Source organism: Pteropus medius, unplaced genomic scaffold (assembly GCF_902729225.1).
Source record: "Pteropus medius unplaced genomic scaffold, Ma_sr-lr_union100, whole genome shotgun sequence".
Lineage (NCBI taxonomy): Eukaryota > Metazoa > Chordata > Mammalia > Chiroptera > Pteropodidae > Pteropus > Pteropus medius.
The window spans coordinates 62,726,847-62,747,932 of record NW_024349800.1 but is presented as its reverse complement, the minus strand read 5'-3'; the positions used below and the strand labels follow the sequence as shown (position 1 = coordinate 62,747,932).

The 21,086-nt window shown below is 34.9% G+C and overlaps 2 protein-coding genes across 4 annotated transcripts in view; both read right to left on the bottom strand.

Annotated features, from left to right (window-relative positions):
- BCO2 (beta-carotene oxygenase 2) overlaps positions 1-19,107 on the bottom strand; it is a 45,860-nt gene extending 26,753 nt beyond the window's left edge. For 2 of the 3 annotated variants that reach the window (XM_039887917.1, XM_039887919.1), the window contains exons 1-5: positions 15,036-15,191; positions 11,177-11,381; positions 3,964-4,175; positions 3,671-3,786; positions 2,873-2,975 (exon numbers count right to left, since the gene is read on the bottom strand). In XM_039887917.1, the coding sequence (XP_039743851.1) occupies positions 2,873-2,975; positions 3,671-3,786; positions 3,964-4,175; positions 11,177-11,381; positions 15,036-15,054 (655 nt within the window). In that variant the 5' untranslated portion in view covers positions 15,055-15,191. Of the gene's footprint in view, positions 1-2,872; positions 2,976-3,670; positions 3,787-3,963; positions 4,176-11,176; positions 11,382-15,035; positions 15,192-19,031 lie in introns of those variants that run through there. The other variant, XM_039887918.1, reaches the window with a different exon arrangement.
- Positions 18,058-20,869, bottom strand: TEX12 (testis expressed 12). The gene is made up of 3 exons (XM_039887922.1): positions 20,764-20,869; positions 20,624-20,675; positions 18,058-18,469 (listed from the first exon to the last, which is right to left on the bottom strand). The coding sequence occupies exons 1-3, from the start codon at positions 20,867-20,869 to the stop codon at positions 18,325-18,327; spliced, it is 303 nt and encodes a 100-aa protein (XP_039743856.1). The 3' UTR covers positions 18,058-18,324.
- Between the last annotated feature and the right edge of the window lie 217 nt (positions 20,870-21,086).

Genomic DNA, 21,086 nt, shown 5'->3' with positions numbered 1-21,086 from the left:
AAGTCTAGCAGATGAGGTGGGGTGAGTAAAAAAGATAACTGCCTGATACGCTGAGAATCAACATAAGTGGGTCAAGAGCAGAAGCAAGGAGACTAGTTAAGAAGCTACTACAATAATTCAAATGCGAGAGATGGTGGCTCAGACCAGAGTTGTGGCAGTGGAGGTGATATGAGGTGGATGGATTTTGGATATATTTTGAAGGAATTGTTGAAATTACTTTTTGACCAATTGGATGTGGATGTGAGAGAGGGGTGTGAAGGATGATTCCAAAGTTATCATCTTGAGCAACTAGAAAGATGGAGTTACCATCAACTGAGGTAAGAAATATTTTAAGCAGAAAAAGTTTAGGGAGAAAGATCAGGAGTTTGTTTTCAGACAAGTTAATTTTGTAATGCCTATTAGATATCCTAATAAAAACAGTGAGTAAACGATTAGATATAAAATATTTGGGAGGTCTAGGTTGGGGTACAGATGTGTTTTTGAGAGCCCATAATATATAAAACATCATGCTTTACACAGTGATGAGTCACAAAAGAATTAAAAAACAAGCTCCATAGTTCCAAGAACACTATATCACTATCTCACAGATTACATATTTTACATTAGTACTAAAAACTAGTTGGATTGATTAATGTTTTAGAAGATTTTTGTTAATTTTAAAAAGTCTTTTTAAAATATCTAGAAAAGCTAAAACAATTAAAAGCCTTTTATTACTAAAGTTAAAAATTGCTAGCAAACACTTCATTATAAGGAGAATCACTAAATTTTCCCCAAAATGCATCCTAGGTTGTTGAGCTCCTTGCAGCTACATGTACATTTGAGTTCCAGTTCAAAAACTCTTCACCAAACCAAATAAACAAGAAAAATGAAGCAATTCCAGTTTTAGTTGAGATTAGAAACTAAAGAGAAGAAATTCCTGTCTCAGCAACTGAATAATTGATGATTTTTCAATTCACTAAATTTAAATGGTATCAGTTAAAACTATTCTAACTGCAAGCCTTAAATGCATGAACTTGGCAGACAGACACCCAGGAAACACCCAACAGAGGAATGCCCAGAGAAATGACCTGCCCAATACTATAAGTCTAACTCTGGGAGATTCTTCAGGATTCTATAACAGCAAATTAAGGCAAAGAAACAAGCATAGTCTCTGATCATTGGTGGTAGGGTTTCTTAAAGATCCAGGGGCCACTTGGGCCAAAATCACCTGGGAACCTCGTTTAAAGGCCCCAGGGGTAAGGGAATAGTTAAATTCTTGGCCCCTTTTCAGGTCAACCTCTGAAGATGAAACACAGTAACTTACATTGCTAGGAAGCATTCCTGATGATTCTTAGGCACACTAAAGGCTGAGAATCACTGATCTAATGACTATTTTAGAATATGTAATTCAGAATACTTAAACAGCATTCCTCATTACGAACTAGATACAAAGTTGTCTACTTGCTTAACAGAGTTAATATTGAGAAATGAATTTTCGTAATGATCAAAATAGATGAACAAAAAACTTCTGAGTCAATTTACCCATTTGCTGAAACATTTTATCTAAAAGGATGTTTGTTGTTTCCCATAAAAGCTTTGAAGAATACATTCCTAGGTAATAAAGAAGAGGAGAGAGAGCTACGTGATGAAGTTTCCAGGGTACCCTCTCTCTACTTGAGCCAATGAAAAATAACCCTGCAGTATTCATTTTCATATACACTCACAATACGGAGAGGTAGAAATGAACAATCCACGAAGCCAAGTACTCAACAGTTATATACATAAAGCTACAAAAAATTTCATAGGTTATAGATGAAAGATTGATTGACAGCTAAGATACTCAGAAATATCTAATGCTTACATTTACACATTCCTTTCAAACAGAGACATGTGTACTCAGATATAGGAACACGAATTTGCACGTCCTGAGAGGTTTCTATACTCAGAGATGAATAATAATTATTAAAGTGGTCTAACAGAGTGACTAATAGCAGCCTTTGGGTATGATTCAGGCTCGATGCCAAGTCTGGTCTTAAACACTTAGAAGCTTGCCTAAGCAAGTATCTTAAATCTTATCAAGGTTCACTAACCTTGTCTATGTAATGAGGTATTAATAGTACCTTTCTCAGAGAGGTGTTATAAGGATTAAATATATACATATAATTATATATATTTATAAATAGATATATAATTAATATATAATAAATATATGTAATTATATATTTATAAAAATATATAATTAAATATTTTTTATATAAATATATATATATATATATATATATATATATATATAAAAGACATATATATAAATGCTTAACACCAGCTTGGCACTGAACAAATGTTAACTATCATTATTGGCTATCAGAACTTTCTGATTGGTAGGCAGATGGGTAGGCAGCTAGGAAAGTACGTGGATGACCAGGAAAGAGATGCAATGTGAGTGGTTGTGAATGCAACTGCACTATAACCTTAACTTACTTTGTAGTGCATTACTCACATGATAAAAATAAATTTCTTACCACGTGATAATGTACTGCCCCTAGATCTTTGCTGCAGCATTCTAAATTTCTAATACTTGCAATATGGTACTTCTTAAAACTTCAGGTTTAAGAGATATATACATGTTTGTGAGCCAAAAAGCACAACGGAACATAAAAATGTGAGTGATGCTGAAAGGGTCAAACAGAAAATCAGATGCTAAGCATATGTGCAAAAGGACCACAGACATACATGATGATAAATTATATACTTTAAGTTTAGTAATACCACTTCGGAGATTTCTTTCTGAACATTTCAAATTAAGTTTCATACATTTGCATCTTAACCATAACGAAACGCCAGGAAGATAGTTAACTCTCTATTATTTTTAAAAAGACTTCCATCCCAACTTTACCATGTAACCCATAGGAGTTCCCCATGTTGTATGTTGTTCCATCTGGGTCATAATGAGGATGTGCAGTTGCTCCATTCACAGCAATAAATTTGCTCCAGTCTACCTGCAAATTTAAGACCATCAAAGACTTTTAAATGGTACATGGGCATATCTCTATTTAGATGCATAGACAGTAGAAATGTATCAATTATCTTTAAAATAAGATTTGAAAACTACAATCTAAGACTGAATATAGTACCTTTGAGAAATCAAAATCATTTTTCTTTCCAAAGGAAAAGAAACTGAGACCAAAAAAATAAAAATAAAAACAAAAACCCCACCACCAAAAAACAAAAAAATGGACAAAAATGATTATTTAATGAGGGTAATATTTTTTTTGCACAAGATCACAGAAAAGTTCAAAAGAATATGAATTAAAATTAAAAACTCTGGTCCAAAATTTTATTTAAATTTTAATTAACGTGTTAAGTGAAGGCAGTATGGTCTTGACAATTTCTGGTCCAATTCTACCTGTAGCTAGGAAGAACATGAGCTGGCCAAAGTAAATCTTTAAATTATATTTGTTCTTTACCCTAGCCTTCAGATACTAGGGCTGAAAAAGAAGTCTCAAATTATGGAAAACTAACCCCTTTGGCCATTCTACTCAGGACAGAGGGTACACAATGACCTGAATCAGTTAGTAATTTTGTTTTTGTTTTGTTAAGGCTCCAATTACTTATTCAGAAATCTTCTACTCTAAAAAGTATTTTGAAAAAAAAATTTAGAATCTATTGTATTGATTTTTAACCTATATTTTACCTTTTCTGTTTTCTCCATGGTTTCAATGTCCACTTTATTCATAAAGTTGGTCTCAGTACTAATGTAGTAATCACCCTTATATCGCACATAGTTGACATTGGTGTTGTCGGTCATTGCTGAAACCAAACACCAGTTATTTAAAAACCACAATCAGAGTGAGAAAGCAGTTTAAACATCTTCTTATACCAAAAAAAATATATATTTCAATATTTATATACATTGTTATATATCATAACAATTTAAATAAGTATCACTATCACCTACGAATTCTGGGCACATCAATGGCTGCTTACCAGGCAGCTCAAACTTTGACATGAAACGTTCAAAAACATTCCTGCATGGATCAGGGAGAGCCAGTGTGCCAAATTCCGAAATCACAATTCGATTGTGATCACTGTTGGCCTTATATGTGTCACTCTGTAGAAACTTGCTCCTATATGTCACTGTGCCCTTCTCCATCCTGAACTGGTGAAGCAAAGCCATTCCATCAAACCAGTGATTGTACCTTCGAACAGGAGAAAAAAATAGAAAAACAAATATTAGTAAGAAAAACAATGAAAAATTTCAAATACAGAAATAAGGAAATGGGATGGGTTCCCAGCACAACCTGATTGGTGGGAGAACTTGAAATAAACGGATGATAGCTTTTGCATATATCCTGATGTGCAAGAGGAAAGAACAACTTACATTCTCCTGACCCTTACCCCTGTCAAAAACCTCACACTTCAGAAGGCTAAAGAAAAACCTTAAGCTGGTGACTCCTAAAATAATTCTGATCTGTATCTTGGACAAGGAGAAAATTCTGAGATGTCCTAAATTAGATTACAGTAGATCTGAGGGTAAAAGGAAGAGACAAGAGGGATTACTCAGTTAAGAAATGCAGGGCAAAACCAACAAAAGACTGCTTACATTCTTGAGTATAGCTGGAACTTTGAATTCACTTCCAGGTGGCTATTTCCACAATGATCTAAAGGAGACTAGCCAGGCCCCACTTCAGGAGCCTCTGCTTCTTGCTTACACATGAACTTTCCACGACCAATACAAAGTAGCAAACACTTCCTCCTTACAGAGTTTTCATCTATCCCAAACTGACTGCCCCTCTTTACCTTATCCCACCCACCTTATCTGTAGCCAATGTAAATTCTTTCAAATCAATTTACATCTTTCTTCTCTATACTTGATGTATAAAAAAGTCCTTCAATTCCAGGTCAGCAGACATGCTTGTCTTTTCTACATGATGTTTAGACTTCATGCCTCAGGATCTGGTCTTTTTCTTGCTAGCAATAGCCTAAGAAATCCTTTCTTTTAAAAAGGCTTCAAGCAGTGGAAGTTCTTTGTTTTATGCCCTATAGCCAAGAGAATAGCATGAGGCAATATGGAATGCTTGGCATTTTCCACATTCAAATGGGTTCCTTAGATTTTAGAAATAGTTACCTTTGTATCTTATATATTTTTATATATAAAATTAAAAATTTTTCAAATTTAGCAAAAGTATGCTAAAATAAATAAGATAGCTATCTTTACTGGATAATCATTTTTATTCATTTAATTGCACTAGAAATAGGTCAGCATGAGACCTACCAGCACTTAGACTTAAGGCTTAAAGACCTTCAGCAGGAAAGCCTGGAGTTTTGAAAAAAAAGAGTGAAACTGTGAGGCCTGCATCTTAGAAAGTTCACTCCAAATGTAGCGTAGAATAAGGGAGCATCCGATTTGGAGAAACCAATAAAAAGACCAGGCAACAATTTAGTAAGAGGAGAGCCTAAACCAAAGCAGTATAGTTAGAAAAGGACAAACTCCAGAAACAAGTAAAAGGTGACTGATAGGATGTAGGCAGTGACAAAAAAGAGAGGGTTCAAAAAGTCATGCCTGAATGGATGGGGAGGTTTTAACTGAGATGGAGAACATGTGAAATGCAAATATTGAGGAAAAATAAATAGTTCATTTTTGAATAAGTGTCTGAGCTATTTGTTAAACATCAGGGTAGAGACGTTCCACAGCCAGTTGGCAAAATACAAATCTGAAGCATAAGAGATAGTGAGGGGCTAGGAGGTACATGTTTAAGAGTATCTATGTGTGACAGGCATAGTTATAGGTGCAAATGAGATAATAACTAACATCTACTGAGCGCTTACTATGCCAGGTACTGTACTAAGCATCTTGATAGATGATAAATTAGGTAGATGATAGATAGATATAATACACACACACATATTTCACACACACACATACATACACACAACTAATCCTGTGAGGAATCCTTATTCTCATTTTACACACATAGAAACCAAGTTTTAGAGCACCAACATGCCCAGGGTCACAGGGCTGGTAAGCTCAATGCTGACTCCAAATCCTGGGCTTACACTACCCCAAAAGTGAAATGAACTATAAGAAGTTATTTGGCAAGAAAGGAAGTGGGGAGAGAGGGCATTGAAGAGAAAGAAGAGGATCAAAATATACTGAGTGCCAACTTTTGTCAGCCATTGAAAGAGGCACTTTCTATGCCTTGTCTTCTTTAATCTTCATATCCAACCATTAAAATTGATATTATTAGCCCCATTCTCCATCTGGGAAATTTGCTCAAGATCATAGCGCTGATAAGTGGTGAAACTAGAATTTGAACCCACTTCACCTAACTCCAAAGAATTTATTATTCTATCAAAGAACATATACAATGAGAGAAAAGAAGGGCAGAGAATGTGATATATCAAGTGAAGTGAAATGCGCAACAAAAATATTATTCTATAACATGCAATCAGAGAGATAGAAAATGAATCAAGAACAAGAGGATTTTAAGACAAGTGGTCAATAGATCAAATGCTGTATAAAAGTCAGGCTGAGGACTCAAAAGCTCATTTTATTTAATAACAGGCTTTGGTGACCTTTTTGAGAACAGATACTATAGAATGGTGGGTTAAAAGTCAGATGGCAGGGAACTGAGAAGACCTCAGGAAGTATAAAAACAGAAGCAGTGTGGAGAGGAGAAAGGGTATTAGATGGAGAAGAAGGTAGAATAGAGAATGAAGGAGTTTTAGTACGAAAGGACATTCCTAGGCTGAGATGAGGGGTTAATGAAGGAGGAACAGATACAAGGGGAGGGGTGTGAATGATGCAGCAAGCTTCCAGAGGAGAGGAAATTGGCCACTTCCTCCTCTGATAGTGAGGAGGCAGGAATAAGTACACACACAGGGAAATTTGGAAGTGGGGAAGAGGGAAGTTGAAGGAGCCCAATTCCAGTAGCCCCTCTATTCATTATGTAAAATGAGAATAAGGGTTCCTCACAGGCAGTTTATCTGTTGAGAGTGAAAGGGACAGGGAGAATAAAGGAGGATTCAGGAAAGAAATCCTGTGAGAGGTTGGAAGGAACAATGACTGCCAAAGATTTCCTGGTGGCACCAGGACTCAATAGGGCTGGAAATTATAATTCTGTAATTGAATTAATCAGCAGGGTTATGTGACTTCCTCTAGAAGTGTTCAGCAGGCCTGAGCCATGAGTAGAAGAAACTAAGAACGGGCTCATCTAGGACTGGAAGTGGTCGGAGGAGAAGCAGCATTCACCAGGGCAAAGGGAGTGAGGATGGTAGTGAGTGTGTATTTGAAGTGACTGCTCGTGGAATCTGCACCAGGGAGAATAAATTAAAGGAGAGCTGACAAACTGAGAGGACAGAGAAGAGTAAGGAGAGGAGAACTTGATGTGATTGAACATAAGTTTATTGAGGATGGAGGAGTGTGGAAATTGGGGTTTTAAGTGGAGAGTAGGGTTTCAGAGTTCAAGATTTCAAGGGTGGAATTCAGTGGAATAAATTCCAGGAGACAGCCTTGGTGTGTGGCATTGTTGTGGTGGCACAGAGGGGGACACTCATTGCAGTGGGTTTGGTCAAGGAACTGGGAGGCTTGACTACCTTCATCATGAATCCTGAAGTCATTCCAGAAGAGTGGTAGATACTAAAGTGCTGAGGATATTTACTATTCTGCCAAGATTCGTGCGGTTTAAAAACTAATAAGCATGTCTTCAATAAAATCACTGATAAAAAATTTTAATGAAGGAAGTCCTGTGTCATGTCACTACTATGCATGCTGACAGAGACCGATTAAGTAGTATCGAACAAGGAGATCAGAGATTCACAACTGAGTGGGGCTATGCTTATCCACAGGTTAAAGGTTATGCTGACTTTAGGTCTCCACTCACTCTTTAAGTCTAATTTTGGGAGCCAACCACTAAACTAGGTCTCACTTTGACCTAAAGATATCTACCTGTACTTCTCACATAGGAGGCAGGCAAGACTCTGTTCTTGGTATAAACGCCTACTGCTGACTCTGTTCTTGGTATAAAGGCCTACTGCTGGCTCTGAAAAAAATTGATTTGAAAGACAAAGTGAACACTCATGAGAACCAGCCGTATCACTCACTCCCCTTACAAAGATGTTTATCCTAAAAGAGATCTATAGTGCAAGCCTAGGCCCTGAGTAGCTCTGCTTATTGGTTTTAAATTTTACTAGAGCAATTTCTGTAGCAGATGAAATATCATATGCTTTTTGCCAGAGGCTGTTACTCTCTTGGGATTGAAATAGTAGTTTTATTTTTCTTTTCTTCCTCCTTCTCCTCCTTTCCACCTCATAATCTTTTTTTCAAATTATAACATATGAAATCCAGAAATGTAAAATAGAGAAAAGCAGAGCTTCTCTGGTTAGGAGCAGGGTGGGGATCCATGGCCTAGCTCACTCACTCTTTTTCTCTACCTTCAAACCACCTACCCAAACCCCAGTGATCCCCAGTCCCAACCCCAGGTATCTAGAGTAAATTCTTAAGGCTTTCTTATAGCAGCTATTGGAGTAGGGGGACCATTCCATTTTATTTCCTTTTAGCACTATCATTTTATAAGTTTATTGTTCGATGAGCACAAGATGCAACAGGTTCAGAAAATTAAAATATCTGAAACATTAAAAAATATCTTGAACATATGCCTAATTCTTGATCTGTTTCTAACAACAGCTAGGAAAGAACAGTAGGATTATGGTCAGATTCCCATTAGGCCCACAGGAATTGTGTAGCTAACAGAAAATAGAATGGATGGTTACTAGGGGCTCGGGGAAGGTAAGTTATTATTTATTGGATACAGAGTTTCAGTTTGGAAAATAAAAAGTAGATAGATGGTAGTCATGATAGCACATCAGTGTGAATGTACTTAATGCTACTGAACTGTATACTTAAAAATAGTTAGGATGGTAAATTTTATTTTATGTGTATTTTATCACATTTTTTTTCAAAAGGCCACAGTTCCTGGAATATCATCCTGCCACTAAAAGTAACTGTCATTCAGATTTCATAGCAACATGAATAAAAAGCCTGATAATAAACATATATATAAACTCTTACAATTCAATATCAAAAAAAAAAAAAAATCTGATTAAAAAATGGTCAGAAGACCTGAATAGACATTTTCTTAAAGAAGACACGTAGATGGCTAACAGGTATATGAAAAGATGTTCAACATCATTAATTATCAGAAAAATGAAAATCAAAACCACGATGAGACATCACCTCACACTTGTTAGAATGGATAGTATCAAAAAGACAAGAAATAATAAGTGTTGATGAGGATGTGGAGAAAAGAGAATCCCTGTGCACTACTGGTGAGAACTTAAATTGGTGTAGCCACTATGGAAAACAGTACAGAAATTCATTAAAAAATTAAAAGTAGAACTACTATATGATCTAGCAATCCACTTCTGGATATTTATCTGAAAACAAAAACACTAACTTAAAAGGATTTATGCACCCAATGTTCATTGCAGCATTATTTACAATAGCAAAGACATGGAAACAACCTAAGTGTCCATCAATAGATGAATAGATAAAGAAATGTGGTGTATAAATAAATAAATACATACATACATACATACATACATACATACATACATACATACACACAATGAAATATTATTCAGACATTAAAAGAAGGAATTCTTGCCATTTGTGACAACATGGATGGACCTTGATATTATGCTAAATGAAATAAGTTAGACAAAGACAAATGCCATATATATGATCTCACTTCTATGTAAAATCTAAAACAAACAAATTTTAAAAACAAACAAATGAAAAAATGAGCTCACTGATGGAGAACTTATTGGTGGTTACAAGAGGTGGTGGGGCACAAAATGAATGAAGGGGCAAAAGGTACAAACTTCCAGTTATAAAATAAATAAGTCATGGGGATGTTATGTACAGCATGATGACTTTGGTTAATAATACTGCATTGCATGTTTGAAAGTTGCTACGAGAACGAAGTCCTCATCACAAGAAAAAAAAATTTTTGTAACTATGTATGATGATGGATGTTAATTAGACTTATTGTGGTGATCATTTCACAAGACACACAAATATCAAATAACTATATTATATACCCAAAACTAACATAATGGTACAGGTCAATTACACCTCAATAAAAAATTCTATGTACAATATGATTGAAATTATTTAAAACACACCTATAGAAATGGGAGGAAGACTAGCAGGAAATACACAAAAGTGCTAACAGAGTATGTGATACATACATTCCCACCCCCCACCCGCCTCTCCATTCTATATTTCAAAACATTTCATATAGATGAAAACAGTTAAATGAAAAAAAGTTTCTAATATTTAAAAATGTTTAAAGCAAAGCAGATTCCCTCCTGACCATAGTGGTTTGTTCAAATTACTTTATGTCCCTAGTAAATACACAGAGAAATGATACACTAAAAAGTTATTGGGGTTTGTTTTTTTTTTTTCATTTATTTACTCATATTTATTGAGTGCTATTTAAGTGCAGGGCACTGTCCTAGATACTGGGGATATGAGGTGAACAAGAAAAGTCTCTGCCCTCACAGAATTTACTTTCTAGGGGAAGAGCACACCTACTACACAAACGAACAAACAAACAAAAAACTAGACATTGATACTGCTGGCAAATAATTAAAATACATATTATAGGTAATATAATAAATAATAGCATTTTTAGATTGGGAAATCAGAGAAGGCTCAAGTAACACAAGATTTGCTGATATCTAAATGATAAGAATCAGACTTAGGAAAATAGATGAGAGAGCCAAAGCCAAGAGCCTGAGCAAAAATAAATGTGCCTGGTTTGAGGAACTGAAAGAGCCACTGTGTCTGGGAAATACTGGGTGAGGCAATGGTGTGAGGTGAAGACGCTGCCCTTTCCTTCAGGAACTTGTGGTGAAATAGAGCTCAGTACAGATGGTTTCTAACACTTCTCTTTTGGCATAAACCTTCGGTGGACTACAAATTCATAATGTTCTGCAGAGCAGAAATGTCAGAACTTTTTTAAAAGAATTGTCTCCATTTTTCCCTATAAAGTTTCCTCATCTTGAACCAAAGAGATTGCATGACCATGTTAGCCTCAGAGAGAAAGCATATATTAATTCATATTCCATAGAACCAGCCCATGCTAAGAAATTGTTCTCCAAAAATCCAAATTGTTCTCCAAAACTCAAGGCTTACTTATCCTTCCCAAACTCGAATTTCCCAGGTCCAGTTCGAAGTAGATAGCCATTGAGCCACTTAGGAAAATGTCCTTGAACTTGAGCAGAGATGATCTGTGGAGTCTCCTCTACTGTGGTTAGCAGTGGTGCAATACATGGAAGACTCTCTCGCTTACTGAAGACTGCTTTCATCCGATAAGTATTTGCCATGTACTTCTTCAAAACTGAGGAGGAAATAAGAAGCACACAAAATTTTACCCATTTTCTATGACCACACCTGTTTCTCCATAGATGATAATCTTATCTACTGCTCAGGGAAATGTAAACCTAATGCCAAATATAGTCTCCAAATTCCTCTCTCTCCTTCCTCATTCTCAGACCATCAACTCTTTGGTTCTCCATTTTTGAACAACAATCCTTTTTGTATTCTTGCAGTCCAAATCTGCTTTAGTTTTAACTCAGGACTTTATTATTATCATTCCGCATAGTTTAATAATGCTCATCTTTTCACAAGATGGACTCTACACACTAACCCCAGATGTGTTAATAGCAACCTATTATGGTAAAAAATGACCAACATTCAATATTATCATAATTAAATTACATTGACCTCAGTATTGTATATACACCAAAACATGATCCCAAAGATTTTATACCAATTTATGGAGCATTTAGTAAGACATAATTTCATTTCTTCTATTTTAATGGCAGACACATGAATGTACGTGGCATTTTCTAGGAGAAGAGTGTCATAAACCAAATTATGTAGTGATACCTGAAGTTCAAAGCCACAAGAAAAAAAATCATTATTATAAAGAGCATAAAAATGTCCGTATTATTTCATACTTATTAGTGTTCACGAGGCATTATTGCCTAACACGAGGGGTGGTCAAATATATAACTAGGTACTATAAAATACGGTCCTTTATTTTATTCCACAAAACTTTAACAGTGATGTAAAAGCTTAAACTAGGAGAACTAACACAGATACACTACTCCTCTGAAAAAAAGTGAAATTTACATTCTTTTAGCAAAATATTTTTACGGTATTATATCTCTTATCCCATTTCTTTCAAATCTTTCAAAAATTTAAAGCATGAGACTTTCTACTTTCCTATATATAACAATTCAATCAAACTCAACTATTTCCTGATTTTCCAAATAAAACACTTTTACCCTAAATGCCCTTCTCACTAACAATCTATCCCTAAGGAAATTTTATCTACTGTTCAATATCTAACTAAGATAGTACTTCCTTAAAGAGGCAGTACAGTGTAATACTTAGGAGTATGGGCCCAGGCTCTGCCTGACACCACAATCCTTGGGTTCAAATATTGGCCTACCATTTTCCAAATAAATAGCTTTGGGCAAGGCAATTAACTTCTCTGTTCTGTTCCCTCTTTTCTTAGATGAGAATAATAATAATTCTTATTGCTCCTAAGGCTACAAATAATTCCATTAGGCTATGTAAAGTTTTTAGAAATTTTAATTATTCAAAAATGCTATTATTTATGTAGCTTTTAATAATCAAATCCAGCAAAATGCAATATCTTCTTTCTTTAAGTTGTTCATTCAACAAAGTGTAAAACACTGCTGAAGGATAAAAGGTATTAGAACCCCGATGTAATAGAACTCACTGCCCAGTAAACAGACATACAAACTGATCATTTACACTGTAAGCACTGTTTTGTCTGAGCATTATTTCTCAAAGTATGGTCTGAGGACTATTTGAAACAGAAATACCTGATGCTGTTGCTAAAATGAAGATTCATGGACTCTACTCTGGACCTAATAAATCAGAACCTCTGAGGTAGGCCAAGTAGATATTCTTGGCATTCTAAAATTTGAGAACCACAATGTTAGAGGTATAAAAAGGATGCTTTGAAAACTTAAGAGGAGGAAACCCTCAGGTCTTTATTTTACTATTTTTATTAACATTATGTATATTTGTCTTACTCTCTTAGATTAAAATAAATTTCCTGAGGTGTTATTTTACTCCTCTTATTTGAGTAGAATTAAATTGAACACCTTGATAGTGTATTTATCTGAATATTCATGAATTTAAACATTTAACATTTTAGAAAATATTAAATGTCTGTATGTCCTATACTCCAGAGCATATTGTTGGCAGTTTATTTATTATATGCTCTTGAAACTTTCTGCAGTACTTGATATTGCAGTCAACAACGCCTTAAAACCCTATTCTTGGCTTCTGAGACATTGTACTTTTCTAGCTTCAAAATCTCTGTGGGCCTTGAATTTGCCTTCACTGTCCCCTCACATTTCACTAAGTAGTTAAATTCTGCTGACTATACCCAAAGAGAGCTAGAAAGAGGATGCTAAGGGGGTGCTATAGGGTAGCCAGTATAAATTACTTAGGACTCAGAAGTTCTTAAGTGTGCCTGGGGCAAATCTTTTACAAAGATTTTTACCTGTCCACCCTTCCTGGGCAACACTCCCTCGCCCCCCAACAATTTTTCTTCTGGCTTGAACCTGTCATTAGCATTGATGCTTCAACTTCTCCTGCCTATCAGTTACTTCCTTTCTACTGTCCTAATTTAGGCCCTCACAAACTGATATATGGATATTATCACAGCCTCTTATTTGGAAAGAGAAACTAGGTAGGGAAACTATCTTCTAAACCAGAGCTTCCTAATTGGTGGGCCTCTTGATCCCCTTAACCCTTGAGATGGCCAGAAGCCCCAGGCCAATCGCCTCCAGCTCTAAGCTACTTACTAGGGCTCCAGATCTCATCCAATTTACTCCAGTGTGAGGTAAAAATGTCATTTTCTATATGTGCTATGATGTGAAAAAGGTTGGAAAGCACTGCTACTAAATGAATCTAAGTACAGATTTGATCGTATCACATATTCCACCATAAAATCTTCACAAATGACTCTTGTCTACCAAGTAAAGGCTAAACTGCTTGGCCAGGCTCTGATGAAGGCACTGTAGTCTCACACCAACTTACCTGTCTAGTTCTGCCTCTCACTAATGCCTTCCACTGCAGCCAATCTTGACCACTCCCCATTCCCTTCTTTTCTCATCATAAATGTACCCTTCTCTTCACCTAGGGTATTTCCCATCTCCTTCAAGTGAAATTCACTTACTGTATGCATCCTTCAAGACCCAGTGCCCATGTCACCTGCTTTGTAAACACATTTCTATTTCTTATAGCAAGAACTGATTCTCCTTAGTCTGAACTCACACAGCATGTTTAAGCTCTCTTATGGCACTTATCAGAGTTTGTCTTGTGGAATAAAAATTAATATACTTTATAATCTCTTCTACCAGTACTCCTTGAGTACTGGGTCTTATTTTTGTCCCCCCACCCCCCACCCCACCCCAGTACCTAACTTATTGCCTCACATTAAATTATTGAATTAAATAATTTTAAAGTTTATAGTACATATCAGTATGATTTCTGATAGCTTCGTATCAATTTCAAGAAAATCATGTAACAATAGTAGTTATAATAAAAAGCTACAAAACAATAAACAGAGATTTTAAGACAGTCCTCAAAATGCTAATAGAAGAAACAAACATTTACATTAGAATGTGTAGATGTAATTTTCAGTTAAGAAAGGTCTAAATAATGAATATTCTTCCTATTACAGATCCAAAAGAAACCCTGAATCCCAACCCTGTATGTCGTATAAAACATACAAATGGAAAGGCTCTTTAATGGCATTTTATGCTCCCTGATGTCAAGTAAACAAATCTTGTCTTCTGTAACTTCCGGCTCTGCAGTGTTGTTGCCTGTATCTGCTCCACAAAGAGTAGAAAACGTCAGGAGTCCCCTGCATTCTTCAGGAAAGAGGTATGGAATTGTAAGTTCAAGCTGGTAGGAAGAGGAAGTAGAAGGGGCAAACCCCTACCTGAGATCTGGTGTACCATCACAGAACGGAAACTCCCTTCAATGGTAGAAAGATTGCTGACAAAACAGAGAAATTATTGAAAAAACATCCCGTGATTTCCAAATCCTCACACTCATTAGCAGTGAGGTGAGTCACACTGGACTATGCCTGGCTCACTGAATAGGAGGGAAATGGGCAAGGGAGGAGGGAGTAGGAGAAGGGGAGGGACCTCAAAACGTTGGCAATATCTCTTAGTCGAATTTCCACGACAAGTATCCCAGCAACCTATTTATAATAAACAGCTGTTTGAAATACTGAAATTGGACCACCAATAGTGGTCTCCCTCCCTAAACTCTCCTCTTTCAAATCTGTCCTCACATTACATGTCAGTTGATCTATGGGATCAATTTCATAATGCCACTCCTCTACTCTGAAAGATTCAGATCTCCTCTGTCCTTACAGAATAAAGTACAAAGTCAACAAGGGCTCTATAATCTGGCCACAACCTACTTTTCATTCTTTGTCTCTCTGTCTTTCTAACATTTCATCCTACCTTTTCTATTAATTTAATTTACAAAACATTTTCTAACCATCTAGTATGAATAAGGTTCTGTGAAAGTATGCCCTTAAAAAACTTATAACCATATATAATTTTATTATTTAACAAACATTTTTAAACACCAATGTATCAAATACTGTGCTACAAGTTGATATATCAAGAAACAAGATTCATTTCCTGCTCTCTAGCAGTTTAGATGATACATTATTCTTCTGTGAATTCTCAGTCCTGTAAAATGACTATAAACACACCGTGTGTTTTTGTTCTTCTGGGCTTTAAACAAACTTTTCCCTGCCTGAAATATCCTCCCTCCTTCCTTTTCAAAAACCCATTTCAAATCTAGCTCTCTGATCCCCTTGCCAAAGGCCTAGTAATTCCTGCTACAAAGTTACTAGCACTGCCATAGAGAAACTTTTAACAGTTACATAAGTTGTATCCTAGCAAAGACATGTAAGTGTATTTCAAGAAAGAAGTGATTAAAATTGTCAGAAGGGAGAACAAAGACTATCTTAAACTATTCTGTGTTCCCCTACGGAGTCTAGCAGAGTGTATGATGTACAAAGATATTTAATATACATCTGTATTTGTAGTCAGTGAAAATAATTTATAAACTTGTGAAATTTTACTGAAATGCAAGAGTGGCATTAGAACTGTAAATAAAAGGGTGATGGTATTACTGCAGCAGCATATCTCTGGTAAGATAATTATCGGTGAGATAATTATTCTTGTTATATGAATAACAAGACATCAAAATGTGAATTAAGAAATACGCCATAATTAGGCATTCAGGAACTTTTACCCTAGGAGGTACCTGTTCTGACCAGTAAATATATTTTTGGACTAAAAATCAGTTCCCTAGTCTTAATCATACCTAATGATATAACCAAATCAACTCTCTGAACCTGCATAAGGAAGTTATTTGATGCTGAACAACCGTGACACTCTCAAGATATAACAAGTATATTATGAAATCCATTCTAAAACAACCTGTTAGCCTTAGCTTTCACAATAACAATAAATGCTTAGAAATTTAAAATAACTCAAGAACGTTTCTTAATGGTGATGGGCCAGTAGTGTCATCTTTGTATTTAGAAAATTCAAGAACTCTATAAGGTGACAGCAGAACTCAAGATCTAGGTGACATGGCATATCAACTGAAGTATAGTCTGCTGGTTGCATTTAATATTTAAAAATCTCATTTCTAATAGTTAGTTCATTGACCTCCAACCTATCCTGTGCCATTAGCATATATTTCTACAAACTTAATTTTTCACTTACTAACCAATATTTTTAGTAAATATTATTTTACTATTTTCAATCCTTTCCTGTATGAGGATTTATATTATGTAGTATAATATTATATGCCTTAGAATAGTAATTTGATGAAATTTTAACATTTTAACATTTAGACATTTTAACATTTAGAAGGCAGCAAGGCAAACATGCTATCTACCTAATACCAAATTTCTTGTGGTATTGTTTGTAAATATTTGTCCAAATTTGCAATTGCTTATATCAGCAAAATATACATATAATAGATTGAATTACCTATATGATTAAAAAATGGGTGCTGTGGTTTCATCTTATTAATGTAGTTATCACATATATGACATATTGAAAATTTTCAATAAAATCATAGCAGTACCTTCCATCAAAGGAAGGATTTTTTTTTTTTTTCTTTTTAGGTGAGGCAAACCTTGGTTGACCTCACAGATTGCAAGGGACCTTGTCAGTTTACAATCCCTTATTTTTTTATTTTATTTATTTATTTATTTATTTTTTACACCTACAGCACCGTATCTGCCTAGGTGGTCTCCCATCTAAGTACTAAGCAGGATAATCTGCTTAGCTTTGGAGATCAGATGGGATAGGGCTTGTTCAGGGCTAGCATAACCTTAGACAAAGGAAGGATTTTTTTTTTTTAGCTAGATAAGTATTAGAGATCCACTAGTTCAATTTCTGAATTATAATAGAATTGAAATGACTCAGCAAGTTCACCTTGTTGTTTGGCTAATCTCTTTACTTCTGGACCACTAATATTTATCTCATACTACAACGGCTGCTAAAGCTTCTAAGTACAATTCTTTAACTGCACCATTGATATGGTTGTATAAAAAAAGCCAACTCATATAAAGTTCTGGTTAGTAATTTCTGGTTTTTATTTTACCACTTTTACCACAAGAAAATAATTCTAAATGAAGAACTTTTATTAGCCAAGTATAATAGTGAAAATAATCAAACGGTAATATTAAATAGCAACAGCAGAGTTAGAGTTTATTACATATTGAGAAACTAGGCAAATCACCTTTAAGTTTTAATTTTTTTATGATACTGATCACCAAAAACATTTTAAAACAATTTCCAAAGCTATCTGCTATTTAAACAAAATATTCTAAAAGAAAAAGTTCAGTATTGTTAAACATTATCAAATTAACTCATTGAATCCTCTTTTAGAAGTTGAAGAAAGGCAAGGAGGTTTAAGAAAAAAAAAGAATCCATATATAATTTAAATAATTTACACTTTTATAAAATATGCCAAATATCTGACTCTCAAAAGAAAAGCTACATACTTCATATTAATTCCAGTTTAAAGCACCTTATAAATCTAGAAAAGAAATTGGCAAAGTTTCCCCTTCTATGTTTAAAGTATACATTTTCTTTAATAACTAGAAAGCTTTCAGAGTATCAATGTCATTCTTTCACTACAACAATAATGGATTTAAATTCTCAGCTTATTTTAAGTACACGATTTTATCTGTGCAGTGTGTTTGCAATCACTGTAAACCTCTGTTTCAGAAGCTCTCTTTTTTGTATTAGAAAGTTTTCAATTGTATTGGCTTCTTTGAAGAGTCCATCAATCTCATCAATATAAGATGCATCCACTGCTGCTCTCTCACTAATGAAGAAAAAAAGTTTTATGTTAAACTAAACAGTTATAATGTCTAAACACACTATCATAATGATATCTTTATTATTCTATAGTTGTTAGCTATTTCATTTAAATAGTTTTGTACATTGGAAAGCTTCAGTAATTTACACTCTTCAGTAAAAGTTAAATTAGCCCCACAAATATTTTTAACTACTCAGTCTGCTGACACAGCATAATATGTATCATATACGTTATAATTCTAATATTAAACCATCTACAGTCGTACTTTGCTTAACAATGGGGATTTGTTTAGAGAAATGTGTCATCAGGCAATTTTGTCATTGTGCAAACATCACAAAGTGCACTTACACAAACCTAGATGGTATAGTCTACTATACACCTAGGCTATATTGTATAGTCTATTGTTCCTAGGCTACAAACCTGTACAGCATACTACTGTACTGAATACTACAGACGATTGTAACACAAAGCTAAGTATTTATTTATATAAACATAGAAAAGGTACATAAACACAGTAAAAATACAATATAAAAGATTAAAAAATGGTACACCTGTATAGGGTGCTTACCATAAATGGAGCTTGCAGGTCTGAAAGTTGCTCTGGGTGAGTGAGTGCTGAGTGAATGTGAAGACCTAAGACATTACTGTACACTACTGTATACTTCATATAAACACTGCTCCATAAGCCCTCCCCCACTTCCTTCTGACAGGGTCAGAAATAGAACATTGAAGCTGCCAATGCTGTTCCATGAACAGGACAGAATGTGGGCTGGATTGACTAGAAATACTGAAAGGAACTGGCTGAGTAAAGTATAAGTTACCATAACAGTGACTGTCAGGAGGGAGCAAAATGTGGCCTGAGGAACAGTAGGAAGAAGAAATCAAAATGAAGAGAAAAAGAAACACAGGGGATTGTCATGGCAATATGGTTTGGCTAATGCATGATGGAGCAGTGGTCATATTAATGAACTTTGTGGTATTCATTAAAAAATGGGGGGGGGAGGGAGTATTTAACACAAAGAGGGTATAGAACTGAGGACTCAATATTTTGACTTTGGAAATTTGTTTTTGGTTCCATTGACTTTATCTGGCACAAAGGGCTCTCTTTAGCATTAAACTGATGGACGAGATCAAGTTTATCTATGCTTTACATCATTACAACCTGAAAATATTTCCAAAGTACAAGGACAGGCTGGCTCCACACTACCACAGAAAGATTTTACTGAAGTTGCAGTGGCACTTAATACTTGTTAAGGTAGCTCCTGCAGAACTGTGTCCTTGTACAGGATATTAGGTCCTTAACAAAGAATTTATAGCAAAGTACTCTGAAGACCATCAACCTAGATCTGGGAGGGCTGTAGCACCCTCCGAATATGTAATGCTCGGGGAACCAGCTCCTCTGTGCTGAAACAGATAAGTGGATGACCAACTAGGATATAATCAGTGCACTCAAAATTGAGGTACTGGGAGTAAGAAAGAATCTATTACCAAGTCTCACAGATACTGCTCCCATCATAGAAAAAAAAACTTCCTCCTGAACCACAAATCTTTCCATTTCATATAGAAAATTTAGCTTCATTATAATCTTATGAGACCACCACTGTATATGCAGTCTGTTGTTGACTGAAACATCATTACATCACTCATGACTACACATTATTTTAACAGCCACACAAACCATTATTCAAATACAATGACTGTCCAGTAATTTTTAAAAACATCTTATAAAACATGATGTCAGGCCAATAAAATATTTAAATTCAGCCTTCAAATATAAAATATTTAAATATTTCATAAATATATTTGTCTTATCTTTAATATCATTGTTATTAATTAAAAGTACCAAATGGTACTTTTCTCAAAGAGGTTTTTGCATAAAATTTTAAATGTTATATTATCTAATTGGAGACCAAAATATATCCAGTCTATTATTAGTTCTGGTAATAGCAAAAACAAAAGGTTTTTGCTAAAGTTGGGGCTATTCCTTGAAAATAACCAATTAGTCTATTATAAGAAATTGAGGTAGAATAAAAAACTCTGAAATTATAACTACTAGATAGGTTCCATAGCCACTGAACTGAAGTTCCCATTATGGAATTTCCAGGAGGAAACTTCTATTTCTAAAATAAAGACTCAAGAAAATATACTATAGGTACTTGCCTTAAGATCTTTGCATATGTAGACAACATAAGAGTAATTTCCTTGCTCATATCTATGAAAAAAAAATCAGAGCTGTTATGAAATATAATAAATCTTCTATATTATAAAATGTATAGAAATATAAGTATTTTATACATCACCATTCAAATCTTTCCCCAGGGCTTCATCTTTATAAAATAGCACAGAGCTTTCAGAGAAAGAGGAATCTGATTTTCCAAGAGAGGACACTTGTGGACTATCTGGCATTTGAGGCTAACAGAAGAAAGTAAAGAAAATAGGTAAATGGTCAACAAGATCCTTAGGACATACACATTCCATTAAAAAAAAAAAAATCTTTCAGAAAAAAGCAAACATGCTAGAAATTATATGCTTTTGTCCTGATCTGTCATTGGAAATTTTCTTACCACGGAAACTTTTAGTCCCAACAAGCACCTTGTTCAATATACTAAATTTTATTCAGACT

What these genes read in the sequence shown, in the direction of transcription:
- TEX12 (XM_039887922.1), bottom strand. Translation starts at nt 20,869, where the DNA reads ATGCCAGATAGTCCACAAGTGTCCTCTCTTGGAAAATCAGATTCCTCT. An exon ending in CCTGGGGAAAGATTTGAATG is followed by an intron (nt 20,676 to 20,763) that starts GTGATGTATAAA and finishes TTTTTTTCATAG; the next exon opens with ATATGAGCAAGGAAATTACT. An exon ending in ACATATGCAAAGATCTTAAG is followed by an intron (nt 18,470 to 20,623) that starts GCAAGTACCTAT and finishes TTTCTTCATTAG; the next exon opens with TGAGAGAGCAGCAGTGGATG.